This window comes from Carettochelys insculpta, chromosome 11 (genome assembly GCF_033958435.1).
Source record: "Carettochelys insculpta isolate YL-2023 chromosome 11, ASM3395843v1, whole genome shotgun sequence".
Classification (NCBI taxonomy): domain Eukaryota; kingdom Metazoa; phylum Chordata; order Testudines; family Carettochelyidae; genus Carettochelys; species Carettochelys insculpta.
Window position 1 is genome coordinate 21,683,419 of NC_134147.1, and position 25,454 is coordinate 21,708,872.

General features: G+C 42.7%; 2 protein-coding genes across 4 annotated transcripts in view; one reads left to right on the top strand and one right to left on the bottom strand.

The window, feature by feature from the left end:
- Positions 1–23,311, top strand: TMEM40 (transmembrane protein 40). Its single transcript, XM_075005408.1, has 10 exons — positions 1–144; positions 7,023–7,079; positions 11,258–11,359; positions 13,557–13,592; positions 15,563–15,595; positions 17,522–17,584; positions 18,188–18,259; positions 18,346–18,420; positions 19,211–19,273; positions 19,736–23,311. The coding sequence occupies exons 2-10, from the start codon at positions 7,031–7,033 to the stop codon at positions 19,753–19,755; spliced, it is 513 nt and encodes a 170-aa protein (XP_074861509.1). The 5' UTR covers positions 1–144; positions 7,023–7,030; the 3' UTR covers positions 19,756–23,311.
- A 367-nt stretch (positions 23,312–23,678) lies between these two features.
- TKT (transketolase) overlaps positions 23,679–25,454 on the bottom strand; it is a 36,860-nt gene continuing 35,084 nt past the window's right edge. For all 3 annotated transcript variants that reach the window (XM_075005218.1, XM_075005219.1, XM_075005220.1), the window contains one exon: positions 23,679–23,999. In XM_075005218.1, the coding sequence (XP_074861319.1) occupies positions 23,812–23,999 (188 nt within the window). In that variant the 3' untranslated portion in view covers positions 23,679–23,811. The remainder of the gene's footprint in view (positions 24,000–25,454) is intronic.

The following is a 25,454-nucleotide window of genomic DNA, read 5'->3' on the forward strand; positions in this document are numbered from 1 at the left end:
AACCAATCCAGGACACGTGATTAACCTTCTTAGACATCTAGTCATTATCACTCTGCCAGGCCCAGGATCCTGCCATAAACAGCCTTCTCTACCTTTCAGACAGGACGGTTCACCACTGAAGCAGCAGTGCCGGCAGAAGAGCAGGTAAATGCCAAGCGCACATAGAACATTGTTACATCACAGGGTTTCGGGTTTTGCTCATTTCTGACATTGTAATAAGCTGTTTCTTCTAATTGTGATACAGGAACTCTTTATTCTCCTTTGGGAACTGAATTCACACGGCAGTAGTTTTTGTGATTTAAAGGACAACGTTAAACAGATTGGGCTTCAAAGCCAACCACCTAAAAAATTGGTTCCTACTGTCTGCCTTATTCTGATGTGTTGTTTTTAATTATTGCTGTAGTGAAGAGATAATCAATGTTTTAAATAAGTGATACTAAGTTTTTGTTTAATTCTTCTCTAGTGGTAAATGTGAGCTCTGTGGGGCTGTGATAACTAATTCTGCTGAAAAATTAGTCTTTAGTTTTTTTGAAGACAGCAATGTAGACAAATAGTACACAAGGAAATAGATACATAAATTGAGACTTTTAAAGGAACATTCTACACCTGTGGCTCTCAACCTTTCTGCACTACTCCATCTGTTTCAGGAGTTTCATTTGTCTTGCATAGTCCTCATTTAAGAACTACTTGCTAACAAAATCAGACTTAAAAATACAGAAATGTCATAGCACACTATTACTGGAAAAACTGCTGATTTTCTCTTGTTTACCAGATTTATATATGTAAAAAAAGATTGGAATATAGTTGTTTTACCTGAATTTTAGTTTATAATTATATAAGAACGGTCATGCTGGGTCAGACTAAAGGCCCATGTAGCCCGGTATCCTGTCTTCTGACAGTGGCCAATGCAAGATGCCCCAAATGGAGTGAACAGAACAGGAAATCATGATGTGATCCCTCTCCAGTCATCCATTTCCAACCTCTGACAAACAATATTCCTGCCCTTCCTGGCTCATAGCCATTGAGGGACCTAATCTCCATGAACGTATGTAGTTCTTTCTTGAACCCTGTTGAAGTGCAGGTCTTCACAACATCCTCTGGCATGGAGAACCACAGGTCTGCTATGCGCTGTGTGAAGAAAAACTGCCTTTTGTTAGTTTTAACTTGCTATCCATTAATTTAATTTAGTGACCCCTAGTTCTTATGTTATGGGAACAAATACATAACTTTTCCTTATTCACTTTTGCCACACCAGGCACGATTTTATAGACCTCTGTTATACCCCCCCGTAGTCTCCTCTTTTCTAAGCTGAGAAGTCCCTGTCTTTTTAGTTTCTCTGAATGTAGCACCGGTTCTAAACCCTAATAATTTTTGTTGCCCTTCTCTGAACCTTTTCCAATGCCCATATGTCTTTTTTGAGATGAGGTGACCACACTTGTACATAGTATTCAAGATGTGGGCCTACCATGGATTTACATAGCAGCAATAATATATTCTCTGTCTTATTCTCTATCCCTTTTTTAATGATTCCTAACACACAGAGCCACATAAACAAGTCCCATCTCTATGACAGCGGTCCCAACCTTTTCAGTAACGCGGCACACTTCAATGAGACAAACAAGTCCATGGCACAGCCACTTTTTTCAGCTGAATTGATAGCTCATAAATGTCACATCTGCTATGGTTACAGTCTTACTAGAAAGGTTTGCAACATAGTAGTGCTTACAACAAGCTAAACAAGAATCAAATGGAATATTGCATGACTGAGTAACTGCTGAAAATTTCAGCAGTTACTTAATTACTTGTGAGATGCAGGATGAGGCGGCTCCAGAGAGTAGCCTACCCTTCCCTCCAGCCCCCTGGAGCCAGGACGCAGCATTTAAATTGCATCCCAGGTCCAACCAGCTCCCACCCTTCCTTGCTCCCACCTTTCCTAGAGCCCCTGTGAGGGGAAATTGATGAACTCCACACCACCTGGGGCTCAGGCAGCTTTGCTGCTTGAGTGCTAGTGGGTGTGGGGCTATCAATATCCCCCTGCCGTGGCTCTGCAAAGAGCTGTGGCAAGGGGAAATTGACAAAATTTCACAGAGCACCAGTGTGTCATGGCACACCAGTTGAAACCACTGCTCAATGAAATTTTAGTTTGTAATGACTTCGCTAGTACTTTCTATGTCGCCTGTTATATACTTAAGCAAATATCTAGATGAACACCTGATGGTAGGTGGAGGTCTTCAAATAGGTACACATGCGCTCTGGTTGAGAATCATTGCTGTATATCTTTGCATGCATAAATGAACAATTAATAAAATGACAGTGGGTGGCACTTAAGAATTGAAAGCACAGTTCTTGGGTTTTGCATGATCAGTGAAACTTGTGCACTGCAAATGGCTTCCCTGAGCACCTGCTTACATGATTTCTTAACACAGAACAAAAAGGGTATCAGAGGCCTGATTCTGAACTCACAGAAATTTTACTCGAGTATAATTCTTAACATACTTCAGAGACATTAAGTTCTGATTTACACCATGCAATGAGAACCATTATGCATGGCTCATCATTCCTCCTCAGCAAACACTACACTTGAAATTCCAATATATTAACATAATCTTGTCATTCCTGTGCATAAGCTACTAAAACAGATTTCAGAGATTTACCGTTACAGGGTGGATGGAGTTTTCTAAGGAAGAAAATAATAATCTACAGCACATAAGTATTTTTTGTGTGTTTAGACTGTTATTTTCAAAGGAACCCAAGGGGACTTTGCTGCCCAAATCCCTACTCCTTTCTACTCCTTTGAAAATCCCAGCATTAAAGCACAAGGATTGATTAGGCTTTATCAGGGCATATCTGAGGTACTAATAATCAGAGGCAACAGGAGCAGTGATTCTAGGAGGGGGACCCACTGGCCATGTGCCCCTGCCTTGCCCCCTCCCCTCCACTCATGCCCCACCCCTTCCCACCTGTGCTCCTCCCCCTTCCCCTGCTCCACCCTCGCCACCTCTTTCTGCAGAAGCACCGCACTGCTTCAGGTGCATGCAGTACAGTCCCCCTACCCCTTAGCAGCATGCCTTGGTAGTAGCGCAAGCAAGGAAGCTCACGTTGCTCTTGGGATGCACTGCTGCGGGGGAAGAGCAGAAGTGCCCCGCACTGATGGGAAGCAGGGCGGTACTGATGGTGAGTGTGAAGGGCGGATGATGGGGGTGCACGTGTCCCCCTATGCACCCTCACGTCTCACCTCCAGCATATTTATTCCTCTTTCCAGGCCTATGCAGACGGACACATAGTGCAGGGGCTCCACGCACTATTTTTTTCAAGCTCCAGTATTCCAATAAAATCTGACAGAATGTTGTCATATGTGGGGAGTGGCACCTACTCTGTTAGATGCAATGAAAGCATTAGCCCACGAAGGCATATAAAGAAGTAAAGTTTTAAGGTAAATCAGCTCTGATGGCTCATGAAGTTGACACTGTCACATCTCCCTATAAGATTGTTTCTATTATTCCCCTGGTACCCTGTATGTCACATTCACTGATGCATGGTAGCTCGCTTGGAGCATTTGGATGCTGCTGCAGTGAAAAGCCAGGAGTAAAAGCTGACTGCACACAGCAGTGCAGAGCATACAGGTGAAACTCCCCTCCCATGCCCCAAGTTTCACTTCAAGCTGACAACTGTAGGAAATATGCCAGTACTTTGTGACAAAATACAAACACTCACTGAATTAACTTTGTGTGTTATTAACCACCCAAAATCCCTGACTTGCTAGAATAAGAGAGATAAAACTTATTTCCAACAATGTTACTCCTTTCTCCTTTAGTATTTCCACTGGTACCAATGGCTCTTAGCACTCCCACTATAAAAACTGTGCCAGCATCCCTGACTATTTCAATTCAATTTGACCAAATTCAGTACTCCGCATTATACACATATATACGCTCATAAAAATGCCATAATTTAAAGTGAAAAATAGTCCACCCAGTTTAAAAGCATTGTTTGGTCAAGATATCACTTCTACCTCTCCTCTTACTCAGTTTAGGCCATTTGCTTCTGATTTACACAACTGTGAATTGGAATCAAGCCTATGGTAATTGAAAACAGTTCTAGTTCAAAAATTAATGATTTCATGTGAAAGTATTTAGTCCTTTTCTAATTTCAGAGACTGTTACACACAAAGAACTGTATTACAGTCACATTTAAGATGTTGAGCGCTCAGAAGTTAGGAAATACCAGAAGTAAAGGTTACCTGGGCAATCGTAATATTGCCTCTTTGTGTATACACAGTCTTGATCACATACTCTTTTTTTCCCCCCACAAGACCATTGCCTCATTTCCTTCCCTCCCTCCAGCTTTCAGGTGCACATGCCTTGTGCAGGCTGTCCTACTTTCTTTCTTCTCCCCCTTCCCAGTCTCACCAGGCTCCTTATTGCAGTTCATTCCTCTCCCTTCCCTGGTTCCAAGTCTTATTCCCTCTGCATGCCACTCATACTGCTTCCTCCTCCATGCTACCTGGTTGCCTTGACCAGCTCCATCCTGGCTCAGAGCAGCCATTACAACTTCACCAGTATAGCTTTGGGTGGCTCGAGCACGCTCAAACACTGTGTGGGCATAGTATGGTCACTACTGGAAGCTTGAGCATGCTCAGAGCAGATGAAAACGTCAGATATTTTAGCTGCTAACATCTAATGCCTCTACTGAGCATGTCTAACTGTGCCAGATCAAGAAAGTAAATCATAGGTACATTGATAAGCATATTCCTAACAAAAAGACCTCATTTCTGACAAGATTCAAGTCCAAACCTTGGGTATAGTAGATCTGTTCAAAGAAAAGGTTGCCACAGTAGTTTTTTAACATGGGCAAAACTATGTGTTTCCCATAACTTTGTTCTCAGAAATGGCTAGACTTTTGCTGTTTTCCAAAGAGTTCAACCAGAGGCAGACAACTGGCATGGGAAATTTCAGTTTGGCAAAGTTATAAGCAATTGAAAACTGTCTTGCCTCAGAGCTGTCAGGCTACTAGTCCCATCTACAATGACAAGGCATTACTAAAATCAGCGGGGCATTCTGATGAAAGGAACTGATGTTATAATATGACCTAAGGTAAACTGTAAAGTGATAACCTGTGCAGCCAGATTCCAGGATTCTATATTTTACCTGCACAAAATTTCTGTTGTTAAACAGAGCAGAGCTGCATTTCTAGAAATTTATAAGCTTTTGGCAACTTATAGTATCATTAGCTGGAATAATATCTTAAAAGCACTTCACAAATCATTAACTAATTAATTTGTGCAGAAGAACAGAGAAATAACTACGTATTAGTTTACATTTAGTCTTAAAGTGGGTAAGTGATATACAGAAGGCTACACAATGAATAAATAGCTAACCAGGGATTCAAGCTGAGGCCTTTACAACTCACAGCTTCTTGATCATTAATCCAGGAAAACACATGGAACTCTGAATTGGAGGAGGGGAGGAGAAATCTGTCAAATTAAAGAAGTGGTTTATTTCAAGACTTAAATCACTTCAGTTCACCTCCATGATATTAGCCTTCTGAAAATATTAATAGAGTTTCCCCTTTCCTCCCTGATCTACCTATTTCCAGTTTAAGGAGTGAGAGCTCTCAAGTGAAGATTGATCACTCTGTTTGAATGATAAATAGTCTCAGCTGGGAAGCCATGTTAGCCTGTAGCCACTTCACAAATAACAAGCAGTGCTGTGGCCCCTCAGAGGCTAATAAATGTATTAGGTCATGAGCTTTCATGGGTAAAACCCACTTCCTGAGATGAATAGAGTAGAAAAACAGAGGGAGACATCTGAACTGGAATTCATTTTAAAATCTGACACATTTAATCTCAGCCTGAACAGAGATCTCAACTAGCTGATACATTACAAGGGCAATTTCCCCACCTTTCATATGCATGGGAATGGGACACATCCTGCTTAATTTGCTTCATTAGCTGGTCCTACTAGTGACAGGTAACCCTTTTTTCCCCTTTCTCCCCTGCTATATAAGCCCTGGATTCTGTTTTTTTCACTCCATTCATCTGAGGAAGTGGGTTTTACCCATGAAAGTTCATGACCTAATAAATGAGTTCATCTTGAAGGTGCTACAGGACTGCTTGTTATCTGTTTAATGAGTGAGGAATTATCCTCAAGTTACTCACATCTATGGCAAATAATTAAATATTTTTATAATAGCAACAAACACTTCCATGGTTTGAGTCAGGAGTTCCTATGTTTTTACTCATGGTGACAATGCTCTAGATCTTACATAATACCCGTGGCGTAATCTTAGTGGGATTCTTGACTCAAAGGGAGCTTTGCTTAAATAAGTGTGGCAGGAATGCAATGTAGGAGTGATGTCAGAATTGTAAGTGCTGTAATGAACAAGACACGAGAAGTCATTCTTCCACTCTACTCTGAGCTGGTTAGGCCTCAGCTGGAGTATTGTGTCCAGTTCTGGGCACCACAGTTCAAAAAAGATGTGGAGAAATTAGAGAGGGTCAAAAAAGAGCGACAAGAATGATTAAAGGTCTAGAGAATGTGACCTATGAAGAAAGACTGAAAGAATTGGGCTTGTTTAGTTTGGAAAAGAGATGATTGAGGGGCGACATGATAGCAGTTTTCAGGTGTCTAAAAGGGTGTCATAAGGAGGAGGGAGAAAATTTGTTCTTCTTGGCCTCTGAGGATAGAACAAGAGGCAATGGACTTAAACTGCAGCAAGGGAGGTTTAGGTTGGACATTAGGAAAAAGTTCCTAACTGTCAGGGTGGTCAAACAGTGGAATAAATTGACAAGGGAGGTTGTAGAATCTCCATCGCTGGAGATGTTTAAGAACAGGTTAGATAGATGCATATCAGGGATGGTTTAGACAGTACTTGGTCCTGCCATTGGGGCAGGGGGCTGGACTCAATGGCCTCTCAAGGTCCCTTCCAGTCCTAGTGTTCTATGACCTGTGTCTCCAAGGAAGCCCATTGGAGAAAGCACAGCAGGAGAAGCTCAAGCTCATTTTAAAATTCTGTTTTTACAGACACAGCAATGGACAACTCCAACGTGTCAGCCCCAGTTCTCCTCAGAAAGCAACAAGGTAACATGAAGGGAAAGACGGAGGCCAAGGTCTGTGCACGGGCACTTCACGGTCCATTTCCCAGCTTTTGTGATGCTGCAGAACTTGGTCCCTCTGAAAATGGGATTTGATCCAGCTCCTCCCACTTGGAAGAGTCCTGTGGAAATATTCTGATGGCTCATGGGTCAGACAGCAGATGAGCACTGCTTCAGGCTGAGGCGCCTGCATTTATTCTGACTTCTCCTCTGTTTGGCATTAACATGGTTGTGGGGCAAGCGGTTTGCCTTCACCTCCAGGCCTCTGTACACTGGAGCACCATGAATTCCATTACCACACACACGCTCTGTGCCTGGGCAATGCTGCCTGGCCTGCAAGCCCCATGTAGGAGTGCTGCTGTGACCATGTTACAGATGCTCTGGGACACAGCACCCCCCCCTGACAGCCCCCTGAGTTCCCTAAATTACCCTGGGGTGTTTTTGGCCCCAGTCAAGCCAGAGTCCCCAGAACTCAAAGATGGCTGAAGGCCTCCTCTTTCTTCAAGTCTGCAGTGCTGCGTGTGTTGTACTGCCGAGATGCTCAGCCCATGAATTCACCTTGTGACAGGGTCAGGCCTGAGTGCTAGCTGAGAAGGGGAGAGAATGGCCTGGCTAAATTAACAGAAGGATACTTCAGGGCAGTGAGGAGCCGCTAACCTGGGGAAGCAGCTGAGGCAGGGGCTGCTATCAATCCATTAGGGCCAGCTGAGCTCACTGGAGGCTGCCACAGGACTGTTTAAAAGGCCTCCCCGGATAGGAGAAGGAGAGGGGAGAAGAACTGGAAGCTGGAGTGAGGGAAACTAGAGAAGGTGAGAGTAAGAAAGATTTAAAGAGCAGAAAAAAAAAAAAACACCAGCATTGCCAGAGACTGTGGGGGAGATGGAGAGGTCCCATAGGGAGTATTGAGGCTCCTCTGCCCTTCAGGTAATTAAGGGGCCTCTATTCCAGACCCCTTTGGCCCTGGGACGTAGGGGCAAACTGTAGCTAGGACATGTGGGGCCTTAGCTACCTGCAGGACTGTGAGCTTGTCATGAATGAGTGCAGGGAAGGGGTTAATCTTCCTGATGGAACATGAATCCCAAGTGAGCCAATGGGAGTGAAGTAATTTTATTTAAAAACTGAGAACAATTGAGGCTTTCTGGTGCTTTCTTTTTGATGGACCAGCAGAGAGGAAGACTAGAGGGAGATATCTCCTGGGCATTCAGAAATATACTGAATCACAAAAATCAGTCATAAAGGTGTAAGTAAGAGGGAAATGTATAGTTTGATGTGATCACGTTATGGTAATTTTTAATTTGACTGGATTGGCTGCTGTGTTTTTTCCTCTTGTGTTGTTTGACTTGATTTTTTTCCCCCTGTAACTTTTAAGCTGAATCCCAGGGAAATAGTTTTCTCTGTGTGCAGCCCCATGATTTACTTTCTCTTATTTTGTGAATAAATCACATTTTTTTTTCTTAAGCAAACACTGTGATACCTGTGCCTGGGAAGGGTCTGTGTACATGCCTTTGGCCACACAGCTATCAAGTCAGAGCATGCTCTTTTCAAGCCCTTTGTGGAGTGAAGAATGGGGTTGGACTTTTACCCACACAGGGCATCCCTAGCGTGTCTGCCTGGTTTAAATGAGTCTCCAAGGACTGGGATGGTGACAGCTCTACCTTCCAGGGTCCACAGGATCTGTGACCTTGGGAAGTCCTCAAGTAAAGCCTGTATATAAGGAAGGTGTTTTTAAGTTTCTGCGGCGTTCCACTGGAGTGGAGAGGAGCCCCTGAGAGAGCTGAACTAGGAGGTGGGGCCCAAGAGTGAGGATGACCCTGCTATAACCCGTTATGTTAAATTGCCAATTTAGAAAGAGATTAAGGAAGAGACCAGACAATGAAAGAGTAAACATTAAATTCCTATCGGAGAAATCAAGGACATGTCATGGGTTGGATCACAGTGGTCCCCGTGGGGTTGTTGCCAGTGTACTGATCAAGCCACTGAGCCTGCCTTCCTGCCCTTTGGGGCTCCCCACCACCCTGTGCTGCTGGGCCAGAAGCTCTGGTCTTCCCCAGCTAAGGCACAGCTTTTGGGTTACTGCCCCCCTTGCAGAACAACAGACACTGACCCAGCTCTGCTTAGGAAGGGCTCAGCTATAAGGCAGCTAACAGCACCTAGGAAACCAATCCCCCAAAGGGACTAAACCCCAAATAAATCCATTTTACCCGGTGTAAAACTTTTACCCAGAAAAAACTCATAAAGGTGTCTGCTGCCTTTATTAATGAAAGGGAGAGATGCACAATGGTTGCTCTCCAGGCCCATGTAACAATTTACATTGATGTTGATAATAAAGAAAAGTGTTTTTTTATTGGTTAGAAGTGAAAACAGATCAAAGTAAATTACTAAGCCAAAATAAACAAAACATGCCAGTTAATGCTAATACACCAAGAAATTTGTTACATGCCAAGTCTTACCCTAACAGTAGTGCTAAACTTCTCTTTCACAAGCTACGCAGCCTCCTAGATTGGGCCTGATCCTTCTCCCATTCAGTCTTAGATTTTTCCATCAGGCATCTTTCAATTGAATGGTGTGTATATAATATATAAATATATAGATATAAAAATTATCGGTAGGCTGACTACAGGCTCAGGTATTTATAAAAGAGAATTCTATTCCAGTCCCATAAGGATTGAACAGGAGAGGTGTTACTTGGGTACTGATAGTTAGTATGGACACAAGGAGAAGCTCCACATCTCTGAGACTCAGGATGGAACGATGAAAGGCATGCAAGAGGAAGGGAGGAGGGAAGAAGCTGGAATTACGGTTTTGGAAAGCGGTAGAACCAGCTGCTTGAGGGAGCGAGTAATGAAGACCGGCAGCACTGCAGTCCAGGGTGGTGGTGGTGGTGGTGGTGGGGTACTAGTAGAAGACACGGCACTGGGGTGAGGAAGAGTGACAGAAAGCCAAAAGGCCACAGTAGGGCAGAGCCAATACAGACCATACAGATGCCATGTATTGAATGAAGTCGAGCATACAGACAGCATTTAAGTATTTGTATCTTTTTCTGTTTTGGAGTCACACAGACACAACTACCATCAAAATTCCTGTCCTTGAACAGATCAGTGCCAAAGAGTATCTCTCAATCCCTTCTACAGAGGGAACAAACCTGCACCTATTATTCTGTCCTTTTAAAGAGTTCTCTCTTCAGGAGTGTGAAGGAATTGACTCTTCACACCAGCACCTCCTACTGGCCAGGATGGGGATTAGCTCTGCCGCACAGTGCACCCTTTACAAGTGGTGCCTCTGCTGTCACCTTCTCCATTGGCAGAGCCACCTCAGGCCAAGTAGTGCAGCATATCGCTATCTGCATTTCCCCCTTCTAGGGATGCAAATCACTGTTCATTAGTCAAGCCACTTCCACAATGGCAAATGGAGGGGTACGGAGCAGGGAGGGAATTAAGGCCAGCCTGATACTGTGGGTCCCAGCCCAGGGACCCTGTAGATAGCAGCCTGCTGCTGCATCTCTTTAACTTCCTTCTATGCTTCCTCAATGATCTGAGCCAGTTCCCCAGCACTTTTTTCACTCTTCTCAAGACGTTCAGCCAGCAAGTCCCAGCAGCTGCCTCTTGATCCCGCAGTCCCCACCAACAGCTGCTCTGGCCAAGGTGCTACCCTTCCTGCAGCCTGCTAAGAGCACACTCCTCACTCCTTGGCCCCTGCAGCTCTACAGCTCCTTTTTCACTAGTTTGCTGGACCTTGATTGGTTGCTCTGGGCATCTTTCTTGCAAGTGGCTGGTTCCTGTAGAACCTCCCTACACCACTAGGAGGACTCACCTACTCTGCTCCTTTTTGAGACAGGTTTTGGCAGGTCGCTTGGGGCTTCCATTATCTCCTTCCACTCATCAGAAGTAGGTTATTTGTTTTAGCAGCTTAAACAGGTATTATAAGGAAAATACTTTAATGATGTATCAAGGCACATTCCTTCCAGAATTCTATATTTTAGTGCAGCACGATATTGGTTTTTCCTGGATTTCTCACCAACAACTGAATGCTCATTTGTCTGCACTCTGCAAGGTATTTATGGTGTGTGTGACACCTGTGCTAAGGCTCTTCATAAGGTAGTTTAAAGTGCATACAGAAGATGTTTCTAATACTAAAGTAATTCACTATACTTTCTTTGCTTATTAGCAACCAGCCCTGGCAAGAAAAAATCCAATGTGGCAACAGTTAAACCAATTTCTCACAAGCAAAGTGAGAAAGACCAAGACCATGAAAATCAAGATGGAAGTGGTATGCAAATCTTTTTTCCCCATGGGGCCCCATTTTAATTAACTTCCTAGCAACCATGACCAAGTGAATTATATTTTAGAGGTGTGAGTGCAGGGCAGAAACAGCTAGGTTGTTCTTTATGCAGCGGTGTGAAAAAACATAAACCCTATTACTGAAACTTTCCGTACAGTCCTACTGTATTCAGGCAAAAACAGTTAGGAACCTGGTGGCACTTAAAGACTATCGATTTTAGTTTAGCATAAGCTTTCATGAGATGCAACTCACTTCATCAGATGCAACTCAGAAAAGCTTATGCCATAATACAATTGTCAGTCTTTAAGATGCCACTGGCTGCATTGCTTTTGCTGAAACTGGCTAACGTGGCTACCTGTGAAACCTGGATTCAGACAGTTTGAAATGGTCACTGCATTGAAAGGGCCAGGACTTCTCAACCATATCCAAATTGTTTATGACAACATAGCCAAAACAAACATGTTTGTGCCCATGATTCAGAGGTTGCAGAACTATTTTTCATTAAGCCTGATAAGATAATTATTTCTCTACACAAATGTGGGTCAGGAAGATTCAGAAGACCTGCTGCTTGGGGGGTGGGATGACATAGTGGTAGTCTTAGTTGCTTCGTGGTGGCATCCATATGCAGTACAAGGGCTACACTTCCAATATTCTTTCGTTTTTCCCCCAGACAGGCATAACTTAACCTTCTACCAGCAGTACCTTATATGTCCATATTCAGTTTGGTCACAGCCTCTTCAGTCGTTCTGATCCTGAAAGAAGCAAGAGCCATCTATAGGGTTGCAGACGGCTTTGGAAACTGTGCATAAACCTGCACAGACCATGTTGCCTCCAGTTCAGGCCCTGGCTTACAAAACTCCGCCGCCTCTGTACTCCCAGAGAATGTGCAGGTGTCATGGGAGCCAGAAGCAATTTTTCCACTCTGATCTCTCTGTGGTTGTACTTCTTGAGTCACCTGCATATGCACAAACAGCAGCCAGCACTTGGTTGTAGAAAGGGGCGGTTATGATAAAATATGAATAACCATAGCGCACATGTGTATCCCTGAACTTTTTGAAATGTTTGTGTAATAAATCATTCATAGCAGAGATGGGCCTGGAGAGTAGCACCAACTTTAAAACCCTACGCCACCAGAAATATGGGAGAGCTTCCAACCAGGTCTCACCTTTTTATAGCTTTCAGTTCATGCCTCAAATATTGATTGAGCAGACAGCTACTGAAATTTATCTCAAAAGTCCAAACACAAATTACAGGCATCATTTACAGGGTACATAACCAGCCCCCAGAATTAATTTGGGGAATATAACTACAAGTCAGTGCAGTTGTCTGTTCTCAGGTCCTTTCCTTCCCTTTAAAAGAAACCACAAAGCAAGTGCAGTCCAGATACAGAAAAGGTATGTGAGAGCCACATACACAGATGGTAACATCCACTAGCCCACAGCAGAGGATCACGAAATGTGAAAAGTTAAAGCTTTTGTCATTTAACCAACCATTTGAAATGTATAGTGGGCCAGATTCAATAGTAAGCGGTTCAGATTGATATAACGAGTTATGGTTTGTCACTCAAGAGTCTGACAGTGAAATAGTACTTCATCACCTAGCGCAGAACTAAGCTAGAGCAGCACCTAAACATTATTTACTTGCAGTTGCTGAGCGTACATCTAGACTACATGGAAGACTAAACCAGTCAGGGTGAATCTTCCAAAGTTGGATTTTGCACGCCTGGTAGAGATGTGCAAAATTGAACTATCTGGGGTTGGCAGTCAATCCCCTGTACTCCTCAATATCATGAAGAGTAAGGGAGATCAATGGGAGACACTCTCCTGTTGACCTCCCTCTGTGAAGATAGCCAGGTAAGTCAACTGCAGATAAGTCGATTCTAGCTACACAATTTCTGTAGCTAGAATTGTGTATCTACAGTCGACTTAACCTGTCTAGTGTAGACGAAGCCTGAGTAATGTTGGGTATAAATTACTTTTCTTTAGATGCCAAACTGCGTAACCCACACAACCACAATACCCACATTAAAGGCTATAGGCTCAATTCTGTCTTTAGTTACCCTTGTGTTGCAGCTGCACTAATTTCAAGGAGGTTGCATGCAATGATGTGACTGAAGGGAGAAATGGGCCCTCAGTACTTGCTAATGGGATGGATATTAATTTACTGTATTTGTGCAATCTTTTAGGTGCACCAGGAGAGGTTGCTCCCTATAATGAATCAGGTAAATGCTCACAGGTTACCACATTCAGCAACGTCACATGGATGGCAACTGACTTGCTTAACTGAAAAGTTGCTAACTGCTGGCCTGCAAACTTCTTGTGTAAAAGAGTAACTGCGTGCTTGCAAGTGTGCCATGTCCATGTTCCTGCTTTCTCAGGTTTCCACTAGCCTGTCTGTTAGACCTGCCTGTAGTGTGATGACAACACTGGTAGCTTTGTTTGGGCTCTTTGGGATATGTGTCCATGCTGATTTTTAGTACATCTGTCTGCTGTCTTTTGCACAGCTGATGAGGTGATAGCGACTATTTGTTAGACCAGCCAGAGGTGGATGGGTTCCATATAAAATGGGTCAACTCATTTCTTTTCTGGAGGGACTTAGTGATTATGAAGGACAGTAATTCACTCTTCCCCCCCCCCGGGAAATGCACATATGACAGTGGTTCCTAACCTTTTCACTAGTGCAGAACCCCAATCATCCTCTCAAATCATTTGTGAACCCATCTGAAAGCCAATTCTAGCTGCTATGGACACATCCTTACATGAAAAAAGAAACAACATATTATTATGAAACATATTATTATTGGAAGATATTTCATTTAAAATAATAATAGATTGTAACTTCACAATTTATTTAAAACTTATTTTATCATTTTAATTTTTTCGTGGGGCCCCCTGCAATATCCTCACAGACCCCAGGTTGGGAAACACTGACATGACATTTCTCATAGTTCCATTCTGTTGTTTGCCCCCGTGGTCAGTGTGGCCACGAGACTAGGAGCTGTTGGGGGTGTGTGTTCACTAAGGTGATGATGCTCCACGCAGTCTCATGAAAAAAGCCTTGCTTGAAACAGGATCCTGGATAAAATCCAAGTGAAAATCCAGGTAGAGGCATTGCTAGGCAGAGGGGTTTTGGAGCCTAGCCTGGTTCCATTCACCATGTATGCTAATGTGGCTGTAAGAGAAACATCCTTACCTGAGGCCTGCATGCCCTCTGCTGTTGCACTGAGGATACTGCAGTGGCTGAGTTGATGGCCCTCTTGTGTACTGCAGTTCATCCTTCCTGCTCCCTGGGCAGATCTCTGTAGAAATGCTGGACGGGTGTTAGCCGTTTTGGGAAAATGCCTGCTCAGCTGCTACCCTTTATTGCAGTAGGGCAGGGGGGATAGGAGTTGCTGCTGACTTGGAGGCAAGGGAGCGGTTCTGGGAGTCCCTACAGAGTGAGCCACTGTTAACAACACCAAGTGAGATGCCTGGCTGATCTAGATAGTAAAGAGGGAATGAGCACATGTGAATGCTGCCCCTGAATTCCCAGGTGAGGTAGAATCCCACAGTATCTTTGCTGGGCCTGGAGATGCAGCATTTTTATCTCTGTGAATGACCACAGTCACCCGCACCTTTGTTACTTCCAGCCTAGACTACTTCAGTGCAGTCCACTGTGCACAGATTTAGCCTGGGGCTCGTGGGAAATATTTGGCTAGTCCTGAACACTGCTGCCAACCTCATGCACAAGTTTTGTTGGCATAAACATCACACCTGTGCTCCATGCTGGGCTGTGCTGACTTCCAAAGGCAGTTGTGAGACTGGGGATGAACTACACATCTCTAAATTGATTGGGACTCAGCCATCTTAAAGACTGCAGTATTCAGAGCAAAGGCAGCCAAAATATGCTTCCTGCTCATTGCTCGTGTCGAATTCATGGGGTGCTGGAGACACCCGGCCTCTCGCTCCATCCTCTGGTGTGGACAACCTAATGAGGTGACCTTTTTGGTGCATCTTTTCCAGTTTTGAGACACTAGATGGATTGCTGTTTGGCCCTGGGATAATAGTGAGGAACATGCAACCAGCTGTTGACAAAAAGCACAGTGTTTTTCACTGTTGTAAATAAGCATGTGGGTTGTAATGAAGGGTGCAACATGAATTGATTTTTGTTTTATATCACAAGGGACTAAGGCAATGTTTTGTTGCTTTTCAGAAATTGCAAGAGGAGAAAATACAACTGCTGCTGGTAAATATGAAAAAGCAAACGAAGTTCTGTTTTCCTGAGAGCAGTTCTTTAGCAATAGCCACTATGGTGCAAACTAGCCATATTATTCTGAAAATATATTTTTCTACAGTAACAGCGGTAGCTGTGTTAGTCTGTATTCTAACAAAACAGCAGTCATGTAGCACTTTAAAAGACTAACAATGATTTATTAGGTGATAAGCTTGATCTGAAGAAGTGGGTCTGTCCCATAAAGCTCATCACCTAATCATTTTGTTAAAGTGCTACATGACTGCTGTTTTATTTATTTTTAAAGTTAACCAGCCACACTCAACTGGTCAAATAGTCAGATGTGGCACGCATGTTGGGCACCATGTACTTTGAGTATGTGTACTTTTTCTTTCAAATATATTGTACTTAATTACCTTTGGGTATTGGAGAACTATTTAGTCTCCAAACCCCTGCTGTAATTCATATTCATACAAAACCCACATGAACCAAAATTGCTGTTTTAAACAATTGTTCCATTATTTTTGTAACTGTGGTCATGATTAATTTTGCCCCAGGCAAATCATTTGTATGGTAAATTCTGCTAAATATAGGCAGAAACAGCAGAGCTGTAGGCAGTGATGATTTCACCATGAAGGTGTGTTTCAAGGGGGTTGTTTTAGGCCTTGTCAAATGAACAGTGAATAAGAAAAGAAGAAAAATCATTTCTGAATTTGTTGCTTTCAAAATCTGGCTAGAAAGAGTTAAAATTTCCATTCCTTTCCAATTTCTTTCAGTCCAGCCTTCCCAAATTTTATATTTACATATCCAAAATTTCTTTTAAGCTTCAAGAGATTGGGATCAGGTTTTATTTTATCCAAACATCCCAGATATAATTTTTAATTTCAGAGACATTATAGGAACACATCACGCAGTTCAGGGCATCTGCATCTATATTGCCCCTCCATGATCCAACCTGGGCACTCCCATTTTTAGGCTTCTAGCTCCTCAGCTGTTACCTCTCACTGGCACAGAGCCATATTTCTTCTCCCTCCCATGGATTTATTACGGTTCCAAGATTAACGGCCATAGCTCAGAACAAGGAATTGCCTCTCCCTCCTACAGTTGAGCCTGCGTTCTCAAGTAAAAGGTGATCAGCAGCCAAAAGGTCCCCTCTGCAAAGCTTCAAAAGGCTGAGGACTTGTAAAGCCAAGGTGATTACATTTTCATAAACTCCCCCTAGTGATTTCCTGGGAAACCCACTTTAAGAGTAAGTCCAAACAGTTCTTTGAAGCGCACAACAGTTTCCTCTCTCAAGACATTAGTGACTGTTCCCTACCAATGCATAAACATCTTGCAGTTTTCGTACAAGCAACTCCTGATACCCGAACTTAACAATTCAGTAGGGTTTGTCCAGGTTATTGCAGGAAATTACCATATCTGTCACACCCTTAATCATTGGACTTCAGCAGCCTCTAGCCACATCCTCATAATGCATAATTTTAATTTATTCCATTAGGGTAGCTGTGGCCCTAAAAAAAGGATTGAGCCTGACGGTCTTCAATCTGAAATGCCTTATTAGACAAAATACTGGTTTACGAGAATCTCAGCAGTCACATGACTCCTCCTGCTTCAAGCCAAATAGGCTAGTGTTGAGGGCCACAGAAATTTCTGCTCTTAAGAGAACTATGTTTTGCTAATTCATGTGGCATAATACAGCTTTTTCTAAATCATTACTATCAGTTAAAAGTTCTATTTTGGGGAGTGGTGTGTGTGTGTGTAAATTGTTATGGCTTTCTGCAATCACTAATTTGATTTTTGTTAAAAGTGGTTGCTAGTCCTTCCTAGGATCAGTATTACAATGATCTGCAAAGCAAAATTCACTTCTGAAAGCAAGACCCCCACCCAACTTCTCTATATTAGAGTTACTGTTGTACTAACAGTGGTGTCACTTTCCTCTAGCATGTGAAAAGGCTACTTATTTTCAGCGATGTCAAAGACAGTGGATAAGAATACGTAAAGATGGTAAGATTTTTTTTAAACTTAGGTAATCTCAATCTTAGGGCAGGTCTACACTGCCCTAGAAGATCGACCTACTCAGGGTTGATATTCCTGGGTTCGATTTTGCCCGTCTAATAGAAATGCACAAAATCAACCTCAAGGGTTGCAGTTGAGCTGTGTCCTCCTTGCAAGTAGTAAGGTAGGTCGACCGGAGGAACCTCCCCTGTTGACGTTCCCCAGTACAGCCAGCCAAGTTAGCTGAATGCAGATAACCTTGATTTTTAGCTATGCAATTTTTGCAGCTAGAATTGCATATCTGCAGTCAACTTTCTTAGCTTAGTGTAGACAGCCTTTGATAAACTTGGGCACAAAAGAAACTCACTTGAGGGTTTTGGCTTCAGTTCAAGAAAGGACTTAGGCAGCTGAGTAACTTTAAGCATATGATTAAACATTTTGAAGTTAATGGGACTACTCATGCTTCACTTTATGTATATTCTTCACACTTGAGTCTTGTAGAAATACAAAAGGCAGCTGAAGTGGAAAAAGAAGTGATTTACTGTAAGCGCTGTAGCTGAAGATGGATAACCAAGAGTCATGATGTTAATGATACGTTTTCTCTCTTTTCAGATTTCTTCTTTCATTTTGTCATTCTTTGCTTTGCCATTGGAGCCCTATTAATTAGCTTTTACCACTACAAAGGTAAACCAGCACTTAAGGCCAAGAATAAATTGTATTTTGGAAGCCAGAGCAAAACCAAATACTTGTATTTATTTTATTCTCTTTAGATTGGATCGTTTCTCTCGGTCTTGGCTTAATCACCTTTGCTTCCCTAGAAGTTACTGGAATATATTTTGGTTTTGGTAAGTGTATTTTACAGTACCTAAGAAAACAAGCAGCTTTATCTCAGCACCTAGGAAATGCATCTTAAAGAATCAGAAAAAACCCCCACAAATACAGAAACATGCTAATAGCAGAGATTATGTAAAATATCACATAATCCCCCTGCCCCCACCTTCAGAATTCCATGCTGCTCCTAGCAATGCACTGGCCTCTGTTTGAAACATGATGCTGATTCATTTTTCTCTGAGGCTGTTTCTACACAGGCCACTTCCGAAGGAAGTGGCCTGTGTAGAAACAGCCTGAGGGTCCCTGAAGACAGAGACATACCTTCTTCTTCAGCAATGGTTAAACAACACTAGTTTCACAACATGTAGCAAGGTGGAAGTACCTAAGAGTCTGATTCTAGGAGGTGCTAGAGAATCCCAACTTCTGAAAGGCAGTTGATGGTAAGCACTCCTGCCAGAATGATTTTCCAGTTCTCTCACTCAAATATTTCTACTTAAATAATAATTAAAAAAAAAAAATTCTTGATTTTTTGGTTGAAAGTGCAGTAAACAGAAACTTAAGGTTTCCTGCGACAGAGTAGTAGAAGCTCTTTTACTTATTTAATAGGAGAATATTTAATATGTAGAACTGTGTTGTTAGAAAACAACTTTGTTCACAGTATGTTGTTCGCAACTGAACTGCAGGACTCGCTTTAAACAGTCAAAACAAACAGTTTGTATATTTCACTCACCTCTTGTCCATTTCATTTCAATGTTGAGATCTAGCTTGCCCTGAACAGCTCTTGACCTTTTTGTTTTTAAATAGTGCATCGAATTCACAGTGTCATTGAGAGTTTCATTCCTCTGATGCAGAGATTCAAAATACCAGGTAATACCACCACATTTTTAACCCTCTTACTCTCAGATATATTTCCAGCCATCTTAGAGCATCACGTTTCTATTATGGCCAAAGAACTAGTTTTATAATGTGCAAGGCCTGTTTTTTAAAAAGATTGTACTGTAGGCTGTCACTCATTCCTTGAATCGGTTTTATTTAGAAATTCATTTCTCTCAACCATGAATGGCACAGCATTTTCACATTCTTAATATACTGTAGGACTTCAGTTACTTCTTGGCAATGTTTGACTGAAAAATGTGACTGAGCTGGGACAAAGCCCTACTTTCAGGTCTTTGGCTTTTCCATATTTAGATGCTAGCTAGTACTTGTACAGAGAGGTGGCATTGGTGGGAGGTGTGTATGTTGCAGGGTTTAATAGTCAACCCATGGGAGTTAACTTGAATGGAATACTCCTGACAGTCGTCTTCTTGGTTTTTTTGTATCATCCTACAGGTATAAGGAAAGTCGAATGAATGGAAGATTCTGAGAGCTCTGGTTTCTGGATGGATTGTACTTAAGTTAAAGCTGTTTTATGGTACAGTCATAAAAGCTAATGGCTATGTCTACACTAGCCAAAAACTTCGAAATGGAATAAGGAGACTTTAAAGTAGCCGGGGTCCTTTCGAAAAGGAGCCCCGTTGGACGAGCCATGTCAATTTTGAAGTGCCGCAGCCACCCGCATGCTAATGAGGCGCTGAATATGTATTTCAGCACTTCATTAGTAAACTCTGAAATGGTCATTTTGAAGTTTTTGGCTAATGCAGACACGGCCAATGGGTATTATAAAATACTGGAGTGTTAATCAAAATTAGTTATTCTCTCCACTCAGGAATAAAAACTGTGGTACAGGATGTTCACTTTTTCCATCAACACGTTTTGTAACTTAGTGCAGCAAGTAAAATAAACTGGGATTAGGTTTATAAATTCATTCTAAGATGTGCACGTTAATACATCATGTTTTTCCATCTATAAAATCATGTCAGTCACACTGAAGAGATGTGATCCAAGGCCCTGGAAGTCAAGAAACATCTTGCACAGAATTCCTTGAGCCCTGGATCAGGCCTGTGATGTTTAAAACACATATCTGGAAACCTTTGTGAGGTTCTTTTTCTCCACCATGGTGCAGGTTAGGCTTACTTTTCATGTTGCACCTACTTACACCTCCAGTGCTGATTGGAGTAATTTCCCTCTGTCTAGTCCTGCATTGCAAGAGTTCTATCTGAGCATGTGGGCTAGTCAAGGCTGTTTTTCAAAGCACTTTGTTAGCATGTTTCCTCAAGGCCCTCACAAGCTTTGCTTTCTTCACACCTTGTGAAACCATAAGCCAGGCAAACCTCAGCTTCTTTCTTGCACAGCTGAACATTAGCAGTACAATTACTTTGGATTAGATTAATGTATTGTAGCAGACCTTGATAAACTGTGACTTGCAATGAAAGCCAGGTGGGATGTTGCATGCAGCATACAGTAAAATTCAGAATTATTATTAAATGACAGCAAATTTAATTTCTAATCTTGTGACAGCAGTTTTGAGGAAGAACAAATGGTTAAAACACTGTTAATTTTGAACACTAGTCATTTGATAGGGATTTTTGGTTCTGCAAATTTGTAGGACTATAAACAGTGGAAAGTGCTGAAGACAGCAAAAGAAAATGGTTAAAATATTATATAATACAGCGTATGTAGGCATCAAAATGTTTAAGCAGGTACAAGTAAAAGAAACTGGAAAAAAAACCAAGTCATAAAATGTTAGCCCAACGCAGCCTATTTTAAGCACAAAAGAACTATATTTTCAATCTTGGTCAGCAGACTACAGAGGAAAAGAAACTGTAAGCATTTATTTTTAAACATATTTACCTATTTTGCTGAATTTAGTCCAACCTGTTTGTTTAGTACTAAAATTAATTGAGACAGCCTTCCTGAACACAGTATCACTGAAGCAGAACTTATGTTTAAACTTATGTTTAAATGTATTAAGAGTATAAATAATAGCATCATTGACATGCGCATGTTCACAGCTAACCGGTTATATGTATCGTTTTTATGCCTTTGTCACACATAATGTAATTTCACTTTGAAAGCAAAAGTCAAGCTCAGACACTGTTCCTGCAGAATGGGGCTATTTGCATTTTCTGTAAAAGATGATAAATGGTTTCTTCCCGCTCTCATAACAAATGCAAAGACACCTCTTCCTCTGTATCACATGCCTTGATGTGGAAGGCAGTGACACAGTTTGTTTAAGCTGTCTTTGCCAGGGTTGGGGAGAAGGGGAACTGTGCATCCTCCTTTTGTGGAATATACTGAAATTAACATTCTGCCAGAGCTGTAACCTACTGCCCTGTACTTAAACTCAGAGCCAAAGGATGTTGTGAATTGGAATACATGAACAGGAGATGCTGCCCATGGGCAAGTGATCACAATTCATGTACATGGGTCCTTGAATAATGCCTATGGATAACCCTGCTCTTAGGAGCATGTGGGTTCCCAAGAGCCAGAGCCAGAGCCTCACGCCCCCTGCCCCCACCTTTTTTTTTGCTGGGTAAAGTGGATGGAGTGGTGAAAATGAGACTTAAAGCTCTGTTTCTGCCTGGAAGAGAATTTCCCCTGCACAGGCAGACACTCAAGCAGGCAGGCATCAGCCTGACTTACAAAGACATTCTACAAACTCTGGCAAATGGGACATGTCAAAGGTAGAAAGGTGCGTTAGGAGCAGGGCCATAGCATCACTACAAAGATTCTGAGAAGTGCTGTGTCTCAGAGTATGTTGCCATATCTTAGACAGCCTGGGGGAACCTAAATTATGCTGGCAGCCTCGCTTGTTCCTGGAAAAGCTCAGAAGCAGAAGGCTGCAATGGTAACTGAACAACATCGCCCCAGGCTACATGTTCTGTGCTACACTTCAAGGCTGAAGCACAGAATATCATCCCAGAGCTGTTTAATGGGTGTGACCCAAGGACCTCCTGATGCCACATGGCACAAAGCATTGGAGCATACAGGAGCTCCTGGGAGTCTGGGTTTGGTATCTACATTCTAGTCTGACACTGCATCATCTAAGGTCTGTAGTGGCAACCTTTGTCACAGTAATTACTGCAATCAGGGTAAGATGCATGGAAAATGTGACGAGTTGTATATGTCGGGGTCCAGCGATACCAAGGTATCCTTCAATTGATGAGGACAAGTTATGAAACTGGGGTGGGAGAGAAGAGAAGGGATCTCAGCCACGCTGGTTAAAAATGCTGGGAAAAGTACTTGGGGGTAAGCAAACTTGTAGCAGCAAGAGGAGTATCTTGACAGTTAAGTCTAGACTCTGGAAAGCAAATTATTATTTTGTTTGACATGTAACCGTTTGTTTCCAATACTTGTGCTTTCTATCACTTGAATCTCTGTTTGATAATAAACTCATCCTTGTTTTCTCTCTGTGAATCTCATTGCTGTGTGTTAACTGATCCTGAGCTGGACTTTGTAAGCCACTGCATACTGTTAGCGAAATCAGAGCTCTGAGCGTGTCCAGGGCATTGGGGCTGAGCACTCTGGACAGACGTTCACAGCTCTTGGCAGTCAGTGTGTGCCTGTCACTGTACAGAGAGACTGAGGCCTGGGAGGACCTGGAAGGTAGAGTGGTGCGAGAGACTGGTGGACTCCTGAGAGCTGTCCACAATGGGCACAGACAAGACTCACCCACGCTGGGGGGCAGATAGTAGTAGGGTGCCTCACAACACTGAGTACAGCTGGAAGTGGTCCAATGGTGCAAATACAAAGGCCTGTGAGAACTTAGAGGTAGCGTTTCAGAATGGAGTATGCTGGGGACACAAGGGAACTACACCGTGTATACAGCTGTTTCAGGGATATCATTGCATTCACAATACAATCCAGGCTCTCCTCCTCCTCCTTGGATATTCCTGAATTTGAGACTTCCCTGCTTTGTACAACAGAAACTGATACAAAATTCAGACCTGATTGCAGGATTGAGCACAGAGCTGCTGACATGGGAGGGAAATAAACCTTGAGAAACACAAATATATTATGTAACTCAGAAATATGGCAATTAAATATGAAAAACAGGTGAGAGATAAATGGAGTTCCACCTCCCAAAAGACTAGTAACAGAAAGGTAGCCATGTTAGTCTGTACTCCAACAAAACAAAGCAGCAGAAATGTAGCACTTTAAAGACTAACAAAATGATTTATTCAGAGACGAGTTTTCATGGGACAGACTCACTTGATCAAAGACTGATCTGAAGAAGTGGATCTGTCTCACCAAAGCTCATTACCAAATAAATCATTTTGTTAGTCTCCCAAAAGACTGACATTCCAAACTGGTCTGAAGCGACCAGAAAGGTACTACACAGTTTATACTCATACACCACTACGCTACATAAAATCTCCTAAAAGTAAAATGGCTTAACACACTGTTTTGTTTACATCTTGTATTTTTATTAGATGTGCTGGGAATACATTTTAAGAACCTTCTCTCCAAGTTACAGTATAGTTTTGAACATTGGTCCCAGGCAACACAATGTGTGATGCTTCAATCTACTCCGCATTTTGTGATTTGGAAACTGCTGCTCTAACAGCCTGCACAATGGCATCTTTATCAATGCCAAACATCTTAAGGAGCTCAGCTGGTTTCCCACTTCTTGGCACATGGGATACAGCCAAGCGAGTGACTGTGACACCAGGCTCTCCAACTAGAGCGCCTGACACCGCTTCTCCAATCCCACCTAGGAAGAACACAGTAACATACATGAAATTCAGTGTGTCTAGGTTAATAGTCTATTTTTGCAGAAGTAACTTCATGCACCAATTAAAATACAAATTTGGAAGCTGGATGGTCCAGTGGTTAGAGTGCTAGCCAGCACTTAGGCTAACCAGGTTCAGTTCCCCATTTCACCACAGATTTTCTGTGACCTGGGCAAATAATTTTAAATTTTTCAAAAGGTGTAAAGTGGAATATACAAAAGCACCTGAACTAGAGTCCTAACTCCCCAGTTAGTCGGAGGGGGTTTAGGCATGCCACTTCAGCCATTTTGTAAAGTCTACTAGCTGTCTATCTGTAGAGCCCAAATATCAGAGGTGGAAAAAGTATTCAAAGTTATTTGAGTAAAAGTGCAGCTGCCTGGAAGGACTGGGGGAATATTCTTAAGTACAAGTCACTGGTGTCCCTCTGGAAAACTACCTGAGTAAAAGTACACATGCACACAAACCATATCTTTATTATACTAAAGTACCCAGAAGCGAAAGCAGCTGCACTTTTACTCGCAAACTTTTCGGGTACTTTTTGCACCTCTGCTAAACATCTTTGTAAAGCTGGTGCTGAGTCACTGCACTCTGCAGGGAAGGAGGTGCAAGAGGGAGCCAGGCACCAGGAACAGCAGCAGGAGGTGGTCTGGATGAGGCAGACACAATAAGCTTGATACACTTTGGCTACTATTCTTTATGTAAGCAGGTGGGCCCGTGTAACTACCCATGAGGGAATTTCACACTACCAAGGCAATTGTCTAGTTATGCAGAATTTGAGTAAGAACATCTAGCTAGCATTAAGAGGAAGTGCAAAAAAGCATGTGGCTCAACCAAACTGCCAGCATTGGTGTCCTGGCACAACGATGCATCTCTTGATCCATATTTACAATCATACTGTCTCACTTTTGCTAAAACACTGACCACAAACATCAGCCTAGGACAAACTCAGGGTAACAAAAGCTAATTATGAGGTACTTCATCTCCTAGTTTTCCTTTTAATGCTTCCCTCTCAAGCAGCACAAACCTGACACATGGGTCCTGGAAACTCTCGTCTGCATAATGTGAAGGCTGAGCCTCCAGAACACTTTTTCACAGGGAGCCACTGAAGATTTGTGCGGACAGGAGATACTTGCCACAGGCCCCGAGTATGACCCGTGTGCCTTCTTTTTACACTCAGGATGCTCTCCAAGTACCCCACAGCAGCAAGAGCAGATGCAACAGGCCAGCAAACCACTGCTGCACAAATTGTGGAATGAAGAGAGGATGATGGATGTATGCCAAGCAATCCAGAATTGAGCCCAGTGACTCAGGGAATGGCCAGCAAATGCACAGACCAGTGGGTCTCCATTTATCTTTTGGCACGCTGGCAGCTGCATACTCTCTCTGCTGGCCAGTGTGGAGAGGCAATCGCCATTAAGTTCATAATCTCCCCACCA